The sequence below is a fragment of the Hippichthys cyanospilos genome, chromosome 10 (assembly GCF_059441005.1).
Source record: "Hippichthys cyanospilos isolate Australia breed blue-spotted pipefish chromosome 10, RoL_Hcya_1.0, whole genome shotgun sequence".
Lineage (NCBI taxonomy): Eukaryota > Metazoa > Chordata > Actinopteri > Syngnathiformes > Syngnathidae > Hippichthys > Hippichthys cyanospilos.
In genome coordinates, this window is record NC_142378.1 from 17016334 (window position 1) to 17037425 (window position 21092).

At 39.1% G+C, this 21092-nt stretch overlaps 1 protein-coding gene across 5 annotated transcripts in view; it reads right to left on the minus strand.

Annotated features, from left to right (window-relative positions):
* tle2b (TLE family member 2, transcriptional corepressor b) overlaps positions 1-21092 on the minus strand; it is an 84169-nt gene that overhangs the window by 55234 nt on the left and 7843 nt on the right. For all 5 annotated transcript variants that reach the window (XM_088425236.1, XM_088425234.1, XM_088425235.1 and 2 more), the window contains 2 exons: positions 12623-12720; positions 11849-11912 (listed from right to left, as the gene is read on the minus strand). In XM_088425236.1, coding sequence (XP_088281362.1) covers positions 11849-11912; positions 12623-12720 — 162 coding nt within the window. The remainder of the gene's footprint in view (positions 1-11848; positions 11913-12622; positions 12721-21092) is intronic.

A 21092-nucleotide genomic window follows, 5' to 3' on the forward strand; every position in this document is an offset into this window, starting at 1 on the left:
AAAAATAAAGATCGTTATGTGTAATGTGTGTATTGCATAGTGAAGCGAACTAACATGCTAGTGCAGCATATCTATGATCACCAAGGTGTTGATGTCAGTCAATTTAACACTGCATCCACCACCATTTAGACTGAAATGCTCTCATGAGTGGTCACTCCTGCCGCTGCACTCTCAATTTCCACTTTATCCATCAAACGGTAGCCAAATAAACACATAATAAGCACATTCATACTCAAGTATTTATTATTGCAACTGATGCACTGACGCGCGCAGACTGGTTAACAGTTAGCCAGTTACCAGCCAGCTCCTGTCCTAATTTCCTCTGGAAAACCACTTTGCTTCCTGGCCGAGTTTATTTATTTATAAGTTTATTTGATTACAAAATTGGAAAACCAACAAGTAGTTAATTTTTTTAAAGTATTTTCAAACACTCCCAATGTTCCGAAATTCTGTTTCTGCAGCAATGTTGTAACGCACAGAGGATGACCGCAGTTGTTGTGCCATTGTGTGGTGTTCCTGTAGCTCGAGTCACATTAGCTTCTCTCGTCCAAACCGAAGACTCTCAAGCTTTTTCCAGTCATCAGGATTCTTTTCAGCAAAGTACCCCCTAACCAGTGTAAACAATTTTTCTTTGGGGGGCACTTGAAACAGAGTTCTATACCAACATAGTTCAATTTATTATACTGCATTATACTGTGTGTACAGTACTATGTACCGTATATAACTTTGGAACTCCATTTGTTCAGTGGCCTTTCTTGAAATATTTGGAAATGAATCATTAGAAATAAATATATGTGCACATAAAAATGTTCCATATGAAGTGTTCTACTTTGTGATCTCTTTAAATATATGTTCTCAATTAAAAAAAAAAGAAGAAGAAAAACACACACAATCGATCATTCAATCGCTGTTACTTATTTTGATTTTTGTTTAAAAAAAATTCAACAACAAAATCAATGAAGTAAAGTACCTGGGATTGAATGTCTGAGCTCTGAAAACATACTGTATGAGAAAAAACATATAAGAATGTCTATTTGACATTTTGGGTTGAACCATTCTGATATGGGGAGACCGGGTTTCTGGGATAATTAGCCTACTGAATATAATATTATTTTCATGAATTTCCAGTTAATGTTCACATAATTTAATCATTTTGAAGGACTTTTGAATGGATGCTACTTTTTACAAAAATCTTAAAATGGTACACGTGCCCTGCACTTGTCTAGACAGCTGGTTGACTGAATAAACAGCAACTCCAGTGGTTGCCACCAAGAAGTGGGCTCCATTTGATAATGAACAGGTCTCTTGAAATCAATATCAAATTTACAGCCTGCAAATGTGTTTAAAGGTGAGCAGAGAGAACAACTTTCTCTTAAACAGCCTGCCTGAAAAAGAAATAGCCACTTTATATTGTATACAACAAGTTTGCAATAACATGCAAAGGATTGTGCATCAGTGTTGCTATAAGGCAGCGCTCAAATAGTGGGGTGCGCGAGTCGATGCCAGGGGGAATGCGGATGACCCCAGGGAAAAGGCTTTGTTTTTGCCATGTGAAAGGTAATTGCAATAAAATAAGGATTGGCATCTATTTTATTTATTTTTTAGTTATTTTTTTTTTTGTTTTGGACTAACCTGTATAAACGCTGTAAAAAGTAGTTAAGAGTTGAAAGTGAACTCATATAGCTTTCTTGTTTTGTTAAGGTTAAAAATGATACAGTTTTAGGTATAATCATATATTTTTTATGGATAATAATTATATTTATATTCGGCAATGAGTGTGGGGGCGCAAAAGTTTTCCTCTTTCCTTGGGGGGCTTTGCAAAATGTAATTGAAAAGCACTGCTAAAGGTTAACACTGCTGTGTTGTCTTCAAGGCAAGTGCCTGGCAATGTTTGAATTTGTGGTTGCAACATTTCAAAAGGCCTGACTGATACGCTCATTTGAAAGATCGGGAAGTGAAAAGAAGGACATTCAGCTGGCTTCTGACACATTCCCTTTAGACTGTTTAATTAAAAATACTATTGAGTGCATTCCAGTACAACTTTGAGTTAAGTTTCTGTGATGCTCTCGTAAAAATAAAATCAAGGTGAACTTCAATGACGAGTATTTTTATCCTAAACAGATAATTGCTTATTACCCTGAACACCTGATCATGAATTACAAATGGTTTGGATGCTTAAACTCGTCTTAATACCTGCCTTTGAATTTGCAAGTGATAGAATAAAAATAAATAAATCAACTAAAAACAGTCTCCCATTTTCATTGAAAAGCATGGAACAAAATATATCGAAAACAAGCGTTCCTGTGTAAGTGCACCGGCCGGAGTGGTTCTGTAATACTAATTATACTGTAGCTGAATTCTCATTGCAAAACTATGTTGTTGTTGTTTTGTTTTTTTTTGTCTTTTTACATAGGATTTTTCTGTGTGTCATCATTGTCAAGTGTCCTCATTGTTCTGTACATAATCCTTGCAGTGAAACACGGCATGCTACACTGTTTAGGAGCACTACCCTGTATGTGTTTATGTAGATGATTTACACAGCAAGTGTGAGAATGCGCGCGTGTGTGTGTGTAGGTGTGCGTGCGTGCGTGCGTGTATAACAGGCAGTCGATATACCGACTGGCAGGAATCATTAGCCAGGATGACAAACACTGGCCAGGCATTGATCACTTAAAAAAATGTTACGTGTTTGTGTGTGTGCGTCCGTGTGTTTGTTACTCCAGATGAGTTATCAATGTAAGCTTTGCATTATGACAGTCTTCTTAGCTTGATGCAATTACCCATTGTTAACATCTGACGCAAAGCAAATGGCAGTCATGTCAGTGTAATAAATGTATAAGCAAAGAATATTTGAACACAGAACACTCAAGGCTATGTATTTTTCATCCTTTGAGAACAACTATTATCATTGCTGCATACCAAGTCAGGTGTGAAACTTCGAGTGTGTCTCGATGTCAGTGATATACTGCCCCCATGTGTTCGAAACACAAACATCAGAAGCAGCAGCACGATGTTCAATGAATTGAAGCAAGAAATGTGGCAAAAACTGTCTGAAGTGCATGTTTATAATCAATTACAATTAGAAAGTGGTATTATAATATTCACTACTATCATAAATTTAATATTTAAGAATATCTTAATTTGAAACAGTATTTTTGAATGCCACCATCAATCATTTCCGCCACAGATAATGTGATCCTTTGTCCATTTCGTTTTTAAATATTCATTCTTTAGAAGAGCTGAACTGTTTCGTTCTTCTGAATATGACCAATGTTTATTTACTCTCTCTTCCTGTTTCGGTCTCAAGGGAACATTTGTTCATTTGTCCCCGTCCAGCAGTTACACCCTCAGGGCATCCAGAAAACTCTTTTTATCTCTTGCATTCATATATTTTGTCGGGAAAGTCAGCACTTTAAAGGGATCATTCTCGGTGTTAATGCGGTTTATCTATGTGTGTATACCACAAATATCTCATGCTGGTGGCACGTCTGGATTCATAAAACACGGTGTGTGGGAGTGTCGTTTACGCATGTGTAGTGAATTCGACTTGAACCACTGGAGAGTGTGTGTGTGTGTGGCCAAGCGTGTGTGAAAAAGCCTTCGCAAACGCATTGTTCTTTAGTGTCTCTTGGGTGAGCTTGTCTCGCTCATCTACCCGCCCACTCACACACACGGACACTGACAGCATGTTAAATCATTTATTAGAGGGTTGGTCTAAAGCACACTAGAGGTCAGTTTAGCAAGCTGCAAGTGAGGACTCCATCAGCACCGCTTGCAGTCAGTTGCATCAGAGCGAGAGTCAACACAACCACTACACGGAAGTAAACGGGAATTTGAAGAGGGACCTGAGACGTTTTTGTTTTTTTCTCCCCTTAATCCTTTATTCCCGCCTTGTTTTGAGACTCGTCAGACTGTTTTAAGGCTCTTAAACATCAATCCCTCCCCTGCATCTGGTCCTCTTAAATCCTGAGAACCTAAAGTCCCACACTTGGAAGGCAATGGCAATCCCCAAATCTCATCCCAACTGTTGGGGAGCACATTTAAAACACCCTCCTTTAACTCTTTTGCATCGTCATTCATCAGCAGGGTTGCAACTAACGATAATATAAGCAACCGATTAACCAACCGATTATCGTTTCGGTTAATCCATGAGTTGGATTTAAAAAAGTGTTTAAATGTTCACGTCTTTATTCAAAAACAGATATTATTTCAGTGCAGAAAACACACAAATGAAATGATGGTTCATTGGTCATTGGCAAAAATGTTGATCATTGTTGTACAGTGAAAAGCAAATCTTTACTTTACTTTATTTATCAGTTGGTGTGATTATCCAAGTGCTTCTCAATTATTAGATGCAAAGCTCCCCTTAAAAAAACAAAAATATTTCACACCCCCACATTCCGCAGTGACGAGAAATACGATTTTATACATATACCTAAAGTTGTACCTTTGTAAATATTAACAAAAGAGAAAACAAATATATATTTACTTTAAACAAATGTGAACTTCACTTTTTACACTTTTTCACTATTTGAGAAGGACTGGACTGATCGTTGCCCATTCAATTTGTCAGTCTCAATTTAAGAGAGCAACTTTTTGGGGGTATAGAGAGAAATTATTTGCTCCAGGGCAACCCCAATAGTTGTGCGGGATAATTACCTTTAGTGAACAAGTTTGTTTGTCTGTCTGGAAGCAATTCTGTCTCAGTAGCTTTTGACAGAATCATTTTCTTTCATGATGGGTAGGTTTTCTCGCAAGTCAGTTCCATCAAACATTGTTCATCTTAGAACATGTTATTTGACAGTGACAAATTATACACAGTGATGTCATTTATGGTATGCTCTTCTTTGGAGCCAAGTCACAAGACTTTCATGTTTCATGTCACTTTATCTAACCACTGGATTTCTTATCAATCAGACGTACTGATTTGATGTTTGCAAAGTTTGCTAACATTTTATTTGATACTCTTAATGGCCTTTTTAAACGAATATATTCAAAACACATTCCCTCGATAGTGGTGGGACATGACTTATGAAAAAAACAAAACATTAAAAGTTAAGCGACCAATTTAATAGTAGGAGAGGAAGAGAGCATTTTGCACTTTATGTACTGTAGTTTTGATAACCTTAACAAGGGATAGGCGAGTATCAATACCAAGTATCTGTATGGGGCTAATGTATGGCCTTATTTCAATGTATTTGTATGGTAGAAGCCAATGCTAGTACCGGCCGCTCTCCTGGAGCAGTTGGGTGACTATTACAAATGAGAAGAACAGACAATTGCCATTCATTTTAGGAAATTCTACAATAAAATGTAAATATTCTATTGGAATTGGGAGAACTTTCTTTCAAATGAGCTGTCACTGTTTTGGGGGAAAATGTGTATATTAAAAGCCCTTGCGATATCAGTACTTGATATCTGTCAGTGACCACTCAAAAGTTAAATACCCGCCCGCACTGGTGTTTGTCTGGGAAAAAAATGTCCTGAAAATGGAAAAGTAATAGAATTAGATGTGTTAGTGGATGACAAACATTACTGAGCTATAGAAAATAAATCATTGCTACGACAATTTTGGGATTAAAAATATGGGGCAGCGCACCAGAAAAACTGCTCTGGGAGAACACCTGCACCAGGAAGTACTAAAATGACCCAGATGCTACGTAATGCAGAATTGAAAAGAGATTTGTCATAAGTAACTAGGTCCAAGTCAGCCCTTATATCATCCAGAGGCTCCAAAATTACATAGCTGAAAAGACGTACGTCTTGATTATTTTTTTTCTTGCTGGCATTTCAGAAATGTCTACTTGAGCAGAAGAGATCCGTCCTCCGTCACCTCTACAGTCACCGTTTGCAGCTGACCTGGTATTTAAACATGTAAAATCAGCAACGGCAATTCATCTTGAATTGGATAACTCACATCATCAGCCACAGATGTTGTACATTCACATTTTGCTGTTAAATTATGGAATATTTTTAGGGTGACAACTCTTAATCAATGGAACAATCGTCACAATTAAATATTCATCAGCGGCAGCCCCACTACAAAGGCTTCACACACAACTCTAATGATTAAAATTCACAGATGCTAAGCCTAATACATGAAAGGTGTCCTGGTTGGTCCAGCAGCTCTTTTGTGCTCTCTCCACCAAAGCTCCTGTGCCCTGTCTCTATTTTATATTCCCAACTGTAGTGCTCAAGCCTTTTACGGTCTCATGCACCTTCTTCTCTTCCCTTATCGTTACCACTGCCTCAGCCTGAGCGCCTTCCTTTCTTTGCTATTGCCCATTTTAGTAGAGCTGGAGAAGAAAAAGTTGCTGAAATGTTGAACACCGCGCGTCATTCTGAATCTGACGGGCGAGTCGCCCGTAGATGAGGCTAAGGGGAATGTGATAAGATACTGTAAACAGAAGCAGAGATTCAGTAGTTCAGATGACCAAGTACTGGAATATAACTACAAGTCAAATCACAACTGCAATGAACGTATTTCAGGCCAAAACACAGACAAATATCAAACATTCAGTTTGTTTGTCACACATCTGAGTGTTTCAAGGACACCAGAACAGCTTTTAGACGCCACCACTTTTATGTGATCATTAGACAGTGTTCCATTTGTTTGGTGTCTTTTACAACACAAGCAAAGGTAACTCGGTTTCATGCAGCCACTATTTTCGATTCTGAATTTTGAAGAAACGAGATGTTGTCTCTACAGCAAGGCCGATGAATAAGAGCAACCTCCCACAAAGAGTGACGCATTTCTTCTTGTGTGACTTTTTAACTAAAGCCATTGAAATTGTGATATTTATCTGAGAGGTGTTTTTTCATTGGAATTTTATTCATGCACTGGCAGAAAGAAATTATGTGGTTGTAGTGATTCATAAGTACAATTTATTTAAATAATATTTACAGTGCCGCACCGCACATATTATTACATTACAGCCCGGTAACATCTTCATCCACTTTCAGCTGTGCCCCCCCCACCCCGGTCTAGGTTAACAATAAGGCTCATCGTAGTAGGAATTACAGTTGTCCATGTGCTGGTAGTTTTGGAAACAGTATGTCTGAAATTGGGTTTTAGTCTTCACATCACTCTGTTACAACTTATTCTATCCAAGCGACATGAGCGTATAAATGCCAAATGTACGCATTGTGAGAGGCCACAATGCATCCTTACTTACACACAATAACTCAAACACACACAAAGGAGTTCCGTGAGAGCGGCGAAATCTGAGAATCATGAATTATCAATGCAACAAACATCACAAACCCATACATCCTGCATGTTTAATGTGAGCGATTTTACACTTTTGCATGTCGAGCCAACTACTGACATGAAATCCTGCCTATGACAGTGCAATAAGAAGCGTAAGCAAACAGGTCGTCCTCATAGAATCCGTGGAACCCCAAAAAATAAATCTTAGTGAGAGAAATATAAGGTCATTTGAGAAAGGCGCTTTAAAGAGAAAGTCAACCCCAAAATCTGAAGACGACAATATCCGGCATTCAAATTCAGTGCAATAAGAAGTGTAAGCAAACAGGTCGTCCTCATAGAATCCGTGGAACCCCAAAAAATAAATCTTAGTGAGAGAAATATAAGGTCATTTGAGAAAGGCGCTTTAAAGAGAAAGTCAACCCCAAAATCTGAAGACGACAATATCCGGCATTCAAATTCATTTTGTGTTTGTCAAATACGTCTATTCATAATTACATGCAATGCGTGCACCTCCTAAGTGCAGCGTTGATTATAAAATTTGGCACTTTTAGTTTCTGAAGGCCTTCACAACCTATTCGACTTGTAAACATTTGGCATTGAGGAAAAGGCACAACTCTAAGCATTTTATCTTGATCTGCAGCAACAGTTTATTTCGGGGATGTACGGAGGACTACAAATCAGCATGAGAATAAAGAGCACACTGACAACAACATCTTAGCATTTCCTATCACAGATAAAGACATCACCGATGCCATTTTGAGCACTAAAACGTAGTGATGTGCAAACGCGATGGCTGGTGTTCACAAAGGTGACGAAATAATGCCCGATGTCATCCAGATTGTCTCGCCTCGGCCTGGTATATAGAGATCCTAAAACTGATGAACAGTAATGGTAGGAGCAGTGCAGCGTGGCGGGGAGAGCAGAAAAAAACATAACCCAAGCACACACGCACACATTCACACACACCCCAGATGGAAATGGGTCTCAGTGTGGATGACAGGCCTAACAAGCTAAATATAGCCTTCTGGGTTATCTCCTCTGTGGGCACAGCCAGTCCGTTGTTGCTTCACATTATTTACGTGTCTGTGCATATAGACGCACAAACACACAAAGATACACACAAAGGCACACAGGCATGCACGCAGGCACATTATATTTCTCTCTTTTTTCCAACCACAATATTGTCATTGCATCTCTCTTTTTCTTTCAGTTCCACTTTTCTCTCGCTCCTGTCACTCATCCAATTGTGTCTCTCCTGCTTTTCTTTGCATCCGTCTATCTATCCATCCACAACTCACTTTTTTTCTCTAGTCTGACACTGAGCGATTTTTCTCTCAAGCTATCTACGCCTTTGAGCCTCAATATCCCTCCACAGCTTCCGCCTCCTCCTCTTCACGCTGACTGTCATCTCTGAACCTTGCCTGAGAAGCTCAGTGCCATGTGAGCCGCGCAGTGTACAATGGTGAGGCTGTGTTACATATAAAAAAGCCTAGAGTGCCTGCCATACTAACCTGTATGGACAAGTACATCACATGTAGCTGTTATGCTGTTTAGGGAACAGAAGGGGCAGAGTGTGAATTATTTCTTGTGGTTCGGTGTTCTTCACTTATGTGATGATTGGCAAGAAGGCCATATTTTATACCAATTTTTTTTTTCCTTTGTAGACTATGTTTATGCCTTGTGATTGATTGGCGTCCAGTCCAGGGTACACCCCACTTCACCCCTAAAGTCAAATGTAATCTAGTCAAGACAAACACTAACAAAAATAGATAGATGGATTTTATAGACATTGTATTCATTTCTATTGTTCAAGGTGGTTAATAAAAGGTGAGAGGTGTAAACCATACTGGTTTATCCAAAGACATTCAGATATATTCCTTTTTAGACTATAAACATAATTTACTTGATCAAGATTCTTGGGGCCGATCACAATCACAAATCAGTGAGTTTAAAAATGACTGATAACCGATCACTGATCTGATCAAAGGATGTGGCAATATGTCTGTTTCAATAACATAACTATTTATGTGTACCTCTGAAGCTCGGAAGGAAAAATACTGTATATATGATTCATCAGGAGAAATGACATCCAGTTATATTTTGCTTACACTGGCTTTATCAAAAAAAGTCCCTGCCTGCAATGCTAAGACAATCTAGATAGCGCTTTGAAAAGGGGAGCTCAGGCGATCGGCGGTGCTTTTAACTTGACGCAAGTCTGGTTGGAGAATATCCTGCTTTCAAAAAGCAAAATAGCAGGGCAATGTCTGGATCAAATTTTAACAAGAAAGGTTGAAAAACTTACCGGTTAGACATCTGATCGGGAGGGGCATACATGCACTTGTTGATCGAGGCAGTGATGCTTGTGCGGTTAAGTCAGCCTTCAACGTTAATCATTTTAGTACAGTTTCGGGGATTTTATACACAGTAGGTTAGTGGCGATGGCAACAAAAGCACAAAATATCAGTCTTTGGCATCTGATCAAAGTAGCAGCCTCCATCTCCGCCCTGCCCTGACTCTCCAGTGCGATGTAATTTTCTTTGTCTGACAAATCAGTCTTGCCATTTTCATTGCCGGAATCCGAATCAGAGGCCATTTCTGGCTCAAATAAATATCCATTTTAACCCATTTCCACTTGACCTCCGTCAGAATAGTCCATTTTAGCAATCACGATGATCTGGCATATCACTCGGTGAGACAAGAAATGGCCCTGTCAATGAGTTGAGGTCACATCTGGTCCCAAAATGTCCGTCCTTTAAAACTAACTGGGGTCATTTCGGGCAAACTGTTTTGGTAAATACAAGACAAGACAGAAAAATTGGAACACAAGCTATTTATTAAAGTTAACAAAATTGCTCTTTTCATCTATCAAGCCCTTTTGGATCTCTGGAGGTACACTACAATCGATTTACTGCATATCGTTGTATACTGTTAAGTAGTATACTAGTATACTGTTACTAGTAGTTACTAAGGAGCAAGACAAAGTTATAATAATAATCAATAATTGAATATTCCAAAAATAAATCTCTTTTGCCCTAGTATAACTATCTTTGTCTTGCCCAAAACTGACAGAGAAACATTGATGACCTTTCGAATGCATTCAAGAACTGGTCAGTCATAGTGAAAGTTCAGTGAGGTAAAACTAAAGCAACCTGAGAGAAAAATCTTGGAAGCAACAACTCAAAGTAGTTAAATTACAATATTGCAATTAAATTACTTTACATTTATTGATGCTACATCTAACATTCCTAGGATTCTGTAAAATGTGCAAATGAGACACCAAATATTCACCCTCTAAACATTCATACAAAATATAATTCACGAAACCAATCAATGATGGCATTGATTGCTCTGAAAATTATTACATTACAGTTGCTCACCCACTTTGCATAAAATGCCATCATAAGATCATGATCAAGTTGTGTACAGTATATATAATAACAATACATATAACAATATTGTACTGTAGCAAACCCACAACTATGTTACGTAGATTGTTGCTAAGGTTTAAAAGATCCGACTATCTGTGACACCATGAAGGTCTACATTTGATTTGTGACTGGATGGGTGTCAGAGGGTGAAGTGAGAAGGAGGAAGAAAAGCTTACCATGGGTCTGTGGAATAAAGTCTTGCACAAAACACTCGTGAAAAAAGGTTTGCCAACTAACTGACACGACAGTATAATGTTTGACTTTTTGTTATATTAAGGATAGATTTACTTATTTTGTAAGTGGTCATGCTTCCGCTCAGACTTTTTTTGTAAATTCGTTCTGTCGGCTTAAGACAACACTGCAGCGGCATCCAACCACCTGCACATTTATGCGAAGCATCTGTGTTGTTTATATTCTCTCTATGGTTTGCATGCAGATTGACCGGGGACTCCAAGTGTGAATCATTGTCTTTTATGTGCCCTGGCAACCAGTCTGGGACGGAGCTTGCAGCTTGCCCAAAGTCAGGAAGGGTAGTTCCAATTCATGCGTGAACGTGGACAAGCACTATAGAAAATGTTTGGAATTTTATGTTTTGGGGTTATTAGTATCTATTTGTAATTTGATCACACCATCTCTTTCTCCATCTTTCTATTCTTAAATTCATGCCTTCCCATCTGTGCAGCTTAAAAGTCCTGATCCGGCCTGCCCTCCCAGGTTTATGAAAGGCAAGCAGCTTTACAGACAGTGCATATCAAATTCTGCTCAGCTCTGCGTGGATTTTGTACCACAGACAAAGGCTTACACTACATGTGAGCCTTTAGTCGCACATAGACACAGACAAAGCAAAGCTCAAGCTGGAAGACCGCGAAGAAAAAAATGGAGTAGGAAAAAATGAGGGATACACTTTAGAGTTTTGAAAGGACATTTTGAGAGATTTGCAAGTGATAACGCAAGATCTTGTCACCACTGTCATTGCCACGGCAACCGTTAATCACCTTTTTACTTGTGTACTGTATAGTCAAAGTGGCGAAAACCGGACACCTGTTACATTAATTTGGATTCACTATGGTGGACTATAAGTAAATTCACAAATTTACAACTATCAGGTAACGGTGGAGCGAAGAATAGTGATCCACCAGATAAACAAGGAGCAGACTGATAGAACCCAACACTAGTGAACAACATTCTTCAAAACTGTGAGTAGGCTCACCATGATGTAGTGCCTCTGCATCTCAGTCTTCTCGCTGGCCAGCTTCTCGCACTCCAGCTTGAGGCTGCACAAGGACACACAAGGATATGCAAATAAAATAGTTAACAGTAAGCCGCCCCAATTTGCAGGACAATGAGATGTGCCCTGTCACAAAGTGCAAAAAAATCATTATTCACTGCCGTCTCGGTTTATAATTGCAGATTAAAGTTTAGACTCCAAATTATGATCCAAACACAATGTTAACATTTCGTATAGTTTCATACTCATTTTAGACTATTAACCTAAAAATAAAGAGCTCGGAATATTTTGATTATAAAAAAAATGCAATCCAATCGTGCACATGGGATGACTTGAGTTTGTCTCTCAATCGGGATGCGTCACTTCAACATGGTTCTGGAATACCAAAAAGCTACAAGATCACTTGACCACTAATGATTTTTTGACACAGATGCAGATTTAAAAGTTTGGCAGAATTATTTTCTGATAACTTATTAATCAAATGATTAACTAAAATATAAAGATTGATAATATAACATGAATAAGATATTTTTTAACATACAATATAATTTTTCATTCCATAACATAACAATAAAGGTAAGAACTGCAGACCAAAAATTTGACTGTATGACTACTTTGTCTTTACAACAAGTTTGAATAACATTGTCTTATGTTGTAATGCACTATTGTGTAAATGGCAAAAATAAACATTAAAAACTGACAAGATTTGCTTAATTTTAAAGTGCTCCAATCAAACAAATGGATGAATTGCTGTACCTGTGATATTGGGCCTGGAGGAACTGGAATTCCTCCTTGATGCGGTCCAGAGTTTCCAGGACAGTGAACTTGAAAGACTGGCCAGGTTGCAAGGGGACCTTCAGGGACAGGAGAGAAAAGACAGACATGAAGACAGGATGAAAGACAGTCGTTCAGCCATGTGTGCTTGACTTATGCGATAAAACAGAAGAAGAGGATGTGCTTGGCCCATATCCTGTGGCATCTGTGCATATATGCATGTTCGTTTAAATGCAAGTATGTGTGTGTGTGTGTGTGTGTGTGTATGAGAGAGAGAGAGAGAGAGAGAGAGAGAGAGAGAGAGAGAGAGAGCCCCAAGATGAAAGTGAGGAAAGGTCATTTCCACTTCCCACACATCATAAAGCGGTGTCCTCCGCTAATGACTCTTCCTCCTTCCCTCTTCTTTCCCCTCCCTCTCACTCTTCCACATTAGCATCCTCGCCACTTTCTTGGCGGCATGCTAATGTATTCTAGCCTACAAAGAGCTGCAACGGGAGAAAATGCCATTAGAATAACTTACAATGAAATCAAGGCACCTGCTAAAAGCTAAACAAGGACCAACAGAACAAAGCACCCCCCAGGGGACCAGCCGCCGTCCTCCACATTTGTCAGGAGCTTGGAGAAACAACAGAAGATGTTTTAGATGATGTTTCCTGTGTTGTGATTTTACCATTCTTAGTGAGGGGAGGGAATGGGGTGGGGGGGTCACTAAATCATCGAACGACTTTATTTTCTTTTCCTTCGATTGAATGTCCTTTGTTTTGTTTAGTGAGGTCAAATACATTTGACATGCATTACAAACACACAAACATAAAGTATATACATATACAGTATATATACAGTATATATATATATATATATATATATATATATATATATATATATATATATATATATATATATATATACACACACATATATACTGTATGTGTGTATTATTAAAACATGGCAGATAATGTTTTAATTAACACAAAATCTTTAATCAAATTTCCTGTTGCAAAAATATGACATTACAAAACACACACACACACACACACACACACACACACACACACATAGCAAGAATAACACAAGCAAACTTGGGCTGATAATTAATTGTAAGCTTATTGGAAAAGTTGTTCTGGGTTGAGGCCAAAGAACCATTTTTGCCCAATTCCATCTGTTAAGATGTTGCATTTCCTAAAGTGTTAAAGTGTTCAAATCTCAGATGATGTCCTCATCTACTATTGTAATTTACTCTCCATTGGTCATTTGACACTTCCTGAAAGTTTCAGGTTAATATGGAATTGATTGCTATAAACATATTGAAAAATGAATGTGCCAATCGTGTTTGATTTTTTCTCAAAACTAGCAACTTCAATGCTGTAATACTATCTTCATGCGAAATTGCATGAAAACAAAATCGGTAAAGACAAATAGCATCTGAAAGACTACTGACACTACGCTCGTATTCATGATGGCCACTATGTACACGCTTTTGTACTTGTTTCAATTTGAAGCCAACATATATAATGAATTTTATTAAGTGTCATTGTCCTTTTGGGCTGCAGCAGTGTGATCTGTCTTCAACCACTAGAAAAGGCTTATGTCACCCATAACACTGCGGACATCAAGAGAGTCATTTCATGTCCCTTTCCGCAGCTTTTAAATGAAATGACATAAACAAATTAATCATTCAGCACAAGTACGATTCCATCCATCTGAACCCACAGCACAATACAAAGGTTTATCATGCCCTCATGGCGATTTGCCTACAGCCAAAGCAAAAGACTGGCGGTTTCAGTGGCGAGCTTCATTAGGCTAGACAAGCACAATTCAATTAGATTTCAATTAGTCCGACGGCGGAGGTCAGAAATGTGCGGGCTTCCCCCAGTAATTAATCCACAGAGCCTAGATGAGCCGAGCTGAAGTGGGCCAAGACCAGGAAGAGAGGGACACATCGTATATTAACTTTGTGTGTGTAAGTGAGGGATGATGGCTGGCAGAAACGGCAATGAATCCGCCAAAAGATCCCCACTGACCTTGAGTCATATAGGACACATCGTGGTGACTGGGACAGGTCATACAGGAGTGGGGCAGAAACACAAATGGCCATGAAGCCATTGACGAGATAAATATTCACATCGTCAAATAGGGACAACAACGAGGAGGACTATCAAATCGATAGCGACATGCCTGATAGACAGACGGACAATGAGCAAGTGATGGACTCCTCTGACGTTCTTACAGAGGGGAGCAGGGGCGAGATGATGAGAGTGACTGACTGTATGAGACAGAACGCCATTCATCCCCGTGACACCCCCGGGATGGGAAGCCCCCGCCCTCCTTTCTTTGCTTTAGTCAACATAAGCGTGTCCATCCAGCCTCTGTAATACCCGCACCATCTGCTAGTATGAGCATATGTACACAACACAGGTCTTTCATTTGATTGGAAATGTTTCACATAGAACACTTAGAAATACAAAAACAGTCAATTGGAGATACCTGGTCATAGACAACTACAACTTATCCCACAGGATGCCGTCAATTTGTTGTGTTAAATAAGAGGTTTGCATGTGCTGTTTATTGCCATGCCCAGTTGAAGTGTACTGTAAAAGTAGTTATTAAACAAAGCTAATCACACATTGTGTACAGTTTAGCTAAAGTAGACTTCTAGCTTAGTAGACAGGCGGTTAATGAGATCATTATGCTCTGCGAAATAACAACTATTACTGCAGCCTAATCATCTTGGTATGGACCGTCTATGACGTATTATATAAGTATCTTATTTGCAACAAGAAGTCCAAAAGTATTTATGGTACAAAATAAAATGAAGGAATTAATGGAAGACTCGGAAAAAAAAAATAAAAAACCCTAAATCTCCAAATAAAAAAGAAAGACTTGATTTGCTCCAAATTATAAGTCTGCAAGTGGCCTGCGACTAGGTCTGAACCTACAAACGAAACATAATCCTAGATAGTGGAAACTATCAATCATTTCATCATTATATTTGTATCATTATGTTTGTATTAGCTTTAGAGCACAAAATTAATCATCCAGAAGATTATTGGTTTTTGTGTATGCGGTTCAACTTCTCATAGGTAATGTCAATAGGACAAAATTGATTGAATTAATAAATATTCCAGTAAAATACATATAATATGGATTTCTGTGTCAAGAAAAAAAAATATGTGTTGGACTCACGAAGGAATCTAGATGAACCACTCCAACTCAAATCTACCCATGCCCCTAATCTAGGGGTAGGAAATCCAAGTTCCACAAAAGCCACATCAATCCTGTTTTAGACGTGTCCAATTCCGTCACACCTGATTCAAAAGATCAGCTCACCAGCGAGCTCTGTAGAGGCCTGAAAACGATCCTGATTATTTGAATCGCGTGTGTTGAAAGCGAGCTGGATCAAAAACAGGCAGGATAAGACTCTCGAGGAACCGGAGTCCCCTACCCTTGCCTTAATGGGACACAATGGTGATGACGTGAAAAAAAAGCAGCAATAGGCGGGATTCTTGCCGAAGGTCATTTAAGCAGAGTCAAACTGAGATAAAAGGGACACCAGAGGAAGGAAAACACATATAATATTTACAAAAGATGGAGGCGTCCTTGGCATATGTAGGCCACAGCAAACATTTGTTGTTGAAGTTGAGTGTGTGAGTGTATCGGGTCTCTCCTGCACCGTGACAGATGGCCACGCAGACTGTTTGGGGGTTCGATAGGCTGTCACGAAGGGCCGAAAAAACAGCCTCTCGCCTCCTGTATTTTTGTATGTGTGCCTGTGTGTATTTGTGTGTGAGAGAAGCAGCCCGTCATAGGGAATCAGATACCAAAAACTGATCCTGTTAATCTCTGAGGTAGATGTGAAAGAGGGGAGGGGGGATAGGCAAAGCTTTAACACCCATCCATCCACACTCATACACACACACACACACACACACACATACCATGTGGAACGGCAGTCAATCACAATTTGGACGAGCTGGCACAGGCAAAGCAGGGAATTAGGGAGGATTATCTATGGCCAGCAAAGGGGGGTAAACAGGGGGAGGGGGAGATCTCGATCACATAACAGGATGGCGGCGATGCCCGTCCCATCATCTGTCCACTGTCCCCGTTGTTGTATTTAACTGGTAATGTTTTCTGTTGTTGTTTTTTTTTTCTCCAATAACCAACTGGCTCTCATGTTCTTGATAATGTTTTTGTTTGTTTGTTTGTTTTTTAATCAGCTGAAATCAAGGAAATCAAGTGAATTTAGCAAGAGAATTGTAGCTTAGCAGCTCTGGATTCAAAACTTTTTTTTCTACTGCGTTGTGGTTTGTAGTCACGCATAATCAGCTCAATATAATGCTGTACTTTGCAATATTCAGGGCCTTATTTGCGTGCCAATCTGGCATAGGTGGTGCGAAGTGGAGTGAGAATCTTCAGAGGAGCATTTTTGACTATCTTTGTGCAGACCTATGCAAGCCGGTGCAGCATGGCACATTGCGCCATTGTGAGCGTGAACACAGCCAACTTGTTTCCCCACCAAATTTGAAATCTTTTTTTCAAATTCAGCTCAGGATCGCACATCCAAGAAAATCTTGATGGACGAAAAAAATATATATACTTAATCGCCATGTAAATTCTTAATTTTTTTTCCTCTTCATGTGTTACAAATTTTACAATTAAACATTTTATAACACCCTCTTTGAAATTTTGATATGCTACAGGTATATGTGCTCCAATGTTCAAGCAATTTATAAGGGGACAAAAACCCTTAAGGTTTTGAAAAAGAAAGTGTGATTTTGTAAAATGAATCCAGAAACTGTTTAGAAATCAACAAAACAATATATTTTAAAGTTGTGGGTTGCAATTTGATTGAAAAATGTAAGTAAGAGATTTGCAACAGTCTGGTGAACATCTTTGGTCTTCTCCCTTGGGTCTATCCAAAGGGCTGTATGTTTCATGACTGACACGGGTGTGTCCCTCTCATGTAACAAGTGGGAGTAGATTAAAACTCCTGACATCATTGGTCGATGCTCGCGCTGGGCGCACCATCTACCTTTTAAACGCCAGATCTTGGCATTGATCTAAACACTCTTTTAATGTAATCAAGAGGTATTTTTCCTCATTCTTCTAATAGTACTTTCCATAAATCATCTTTATTTTTAATTGTTGATTGTCTATTAATAAAGTTTGATGGGGTTTTTTTGACATTCCCTTTAGGTCAGCTCCAACTAGTGGACACATAACACAACCCTAGCCACTACTGTAACTTCTATTCTATGCGCCTTATAATGTGTTGCGCCTTATATGAAAACTGTAATAAAAAACGCTATTTATTGTGGACGGCCCTTATAATCCAGTGCGCCTTATAGTGCGGAAAATACGGTTTTTCAAATTGACTGGTAAATAATCCCGATCGCCCACACGCGAGAACCCGCATGAGCACAGGAAAAACATGCAAGCTGGAATTGAACTCAGGACCGTGAAGAGTGAGGCGGACATGCTCAGCACTCTTCAAACAATCCTGTCTGAGATAAAGAACCTGCGAGTAATATAAGTAAGTGTATGAAGTTTATTTAGTTTTTCTGTGTAATTTTCTGCAATTGGTCTGGTAGAACTAGTTAGGCAACAAGATCCTGGAAAGTGATACTTTTAATCATCTGGTAACTGACATCAGGGCAATTTGTTTCTGCTTGAATGCTGGCATTTGAGTTTGTGTCGTTTGTCACACCCAGCTTCTGCAGCTATTTTTTTTCACCACAGGAAAAGGAAGCTCAAGTTCAGAACAGCTGCTCATCTGTGAGTGATTGGCTAAGAAATAATTCGATCTGTCTGCTGATCTTCCCGCCCTCCCTCCGTTTAGCCTCTGGTGCACACCAGCAACACAATGCGTTAGCGAGCATGCCCGTGCAAGAAGGCATCTTCCACTTTCGCCGTCATTCTTTACCTCTCGCTCTTCATTTTGCATGAGGACATCTCCGAGACAAGCAGAGACACATTGAGATAGAGCATGAAATAATCATTGGCCGATGAAATATTGAGTGGCAAAAGACACATGAATAGATGAGAAATGCCAAGTGTTGGCGCCCCATGTGAACGCGTCTGCAGCTCACTGCTTTTTGAACTGAAAGGCGGATATGCTGGGATTTCAGGCACACTTTCATCACAACAGGCCCGTTGGATCACATTGTGTCATGTGTGAGCGCAGTGGGCGAGTCTGGGAAGGCGTTGGTGAGTTGGTTATTCAACAAACCTGCCTACTCAACTAGTTTCATTTGGAATGTTTAAAATTAGTAGAATCTGTTTTCAATAGAATGTGAGCCACTGCGCATTAGATAGACCCCACAATCTAGAGCTGTCTAAGATTATGGTTTCTAGTCACTGAGAAAGAGTGGTTTCTTGATTGCTGAAGATACTAGCAATTAGTAACATTTAAAGTCAATTACTTGAATACACTGAGGTTTTTTTTTTTTTAGATTTTTAGATCAGTTAGAGATTTTTAAGTTAGTTGGTGCTAGTGAAGTTCAAAACAAGCAGCATTTTGCCAGTGAAATTTTTTTTCAAAAATCAGCTTGCTTCAGCACTTTTGCTGCACTAATGACGTTTACTGTAAAATTAAACCCATGGCAAAAGTTAGACTGTGAATTTAGACAAACCTTACCAGAAAATGTCAAATTACTCTGGTCTGATTTTTAATGCAAATGAGTGGGTCACGCCAGAATTGGCTAGGACTAGGCTCGTTCCATTCTACCTTAGTGCCAACGCCTGTTACCCACAATTCTATTAAAACATGAGATTATGAATATAACTGTTTTATGAAGTACATAAAATAGTGTTTTAAAATGAGTTAAGTCAAGGTATCACGAGCACCTATCCTATGTCACGATCTGGCCCATGTCCTGTTTTATGGTTATCATCACAAAATGGCTCATTCTCACGTAGTATCACGAAAAAGCCAAAGAAAAAGGAGTTGGCGCAATTATTTATGTACAAACAATGTAAAATTCAAACCTCACAACCGTATCATGCACACATAAGTTCATGAATGTCTGGTCCTCATTAATGCCACACACTTTTTTTTTTCTTGCCACAAACAAATTTACTAGGTAATCAAAGATGGACCAAGACTCCATTTATTCTGATGACATACCACCACCTGTCCTCACATCAGAAACACATGCTTCAACACTTTCATAGGAACATAACGAGAAACACACACACACACAAAATAAGTCAGACACTGAAGTCTAAATGCACGTATAAAACCTGAAAAGAAACACGCACGTACACAAAAATCCAGTGGAACCAATTACAAGGTCGCACATGCAATCTAACACGTCTTCAATATCCACCGAGCAGTCCATAATACTTTTTGAATTAAAAAAAAAAAAAAGTAATCTTGCTTTTTGCCGTCTCATCTATAAAAGAAATCTTCTTTATCACTTCTCCGGAGACACAGATGCACAAAGAAAATGTCACATCCACACTGGCTGACCAGGAAGTAGATTTTTTTTTTTTTTTCCAAAAACGCACCTACGTGTAACAATAGTCTCTATTGTTTTCTACCAAGGTTAACTTCCAACATCTGTGTTATCAAAATCTATTGGAATCAAACGAATCTGTTCCGATATGTAACTATCAAAAAGGAATTCACCCATTGGTTTACTGTGGTACTTGTCTTCATTTGGGTCAGAGGTGAACTGGATCATATCCCAGCTGACATTTGTCAACTCAACACCAGTCAGTCAGAGGGTACAAAATCACGCCGCAGGACAATAATAACCTCAATGAACTTTTACAGTTTTTGTTACTGGACGGCATGTGCACTTAGGTAGCCCATTTGCATGAGACGGAACAACAGGAAATGAATATTCCAGCTGCACTGGGAGAGGAAAATTGGCTAAACAAGAAACAGGATGAGCTGCAGTCGTGTTCAGAATAATATCATCGCGTTTCCAAAAAATGAGCGGAGCTGAAAATTCTTTGATGGCTCTCATTTGCATCCACACACATGTCCATTCCAAATCGTTACAGACAGGAAAGCTGATTGAAGAAAAAGAAGGCCGTTTTTCTTTATACACCGACTCTTTTACTGTATGAACTGAAAAATGTTTTTCTGTGATTCATTGCTCTTGGTCGTCATCAATACAAAAATCAATACCCAGCCCTAGTCTGCACTCATACTCTGGCTTCATGTATGTCACCACACATTGTGACAAAATGAAGTTTCTCAAACCCCAGAGCATAATAGATAGATGTCATTTCTAGGAAGTTATCAACCACAGCTCAATAAACTAGTTTTTAAGTACGCATTGTGAGCCATCATACCAAAACTTGAGGTATCGCAAGTGGTTACTCCGTCCACTGCTAGGGACACCAGAAGGGACATCATAATGGCTAGAAAGCAGGCTACATCATCCAAGTGTTGTACAACATCCTGTGTGCTACACAGAATAATAGATGGTGGTTTTTGAAT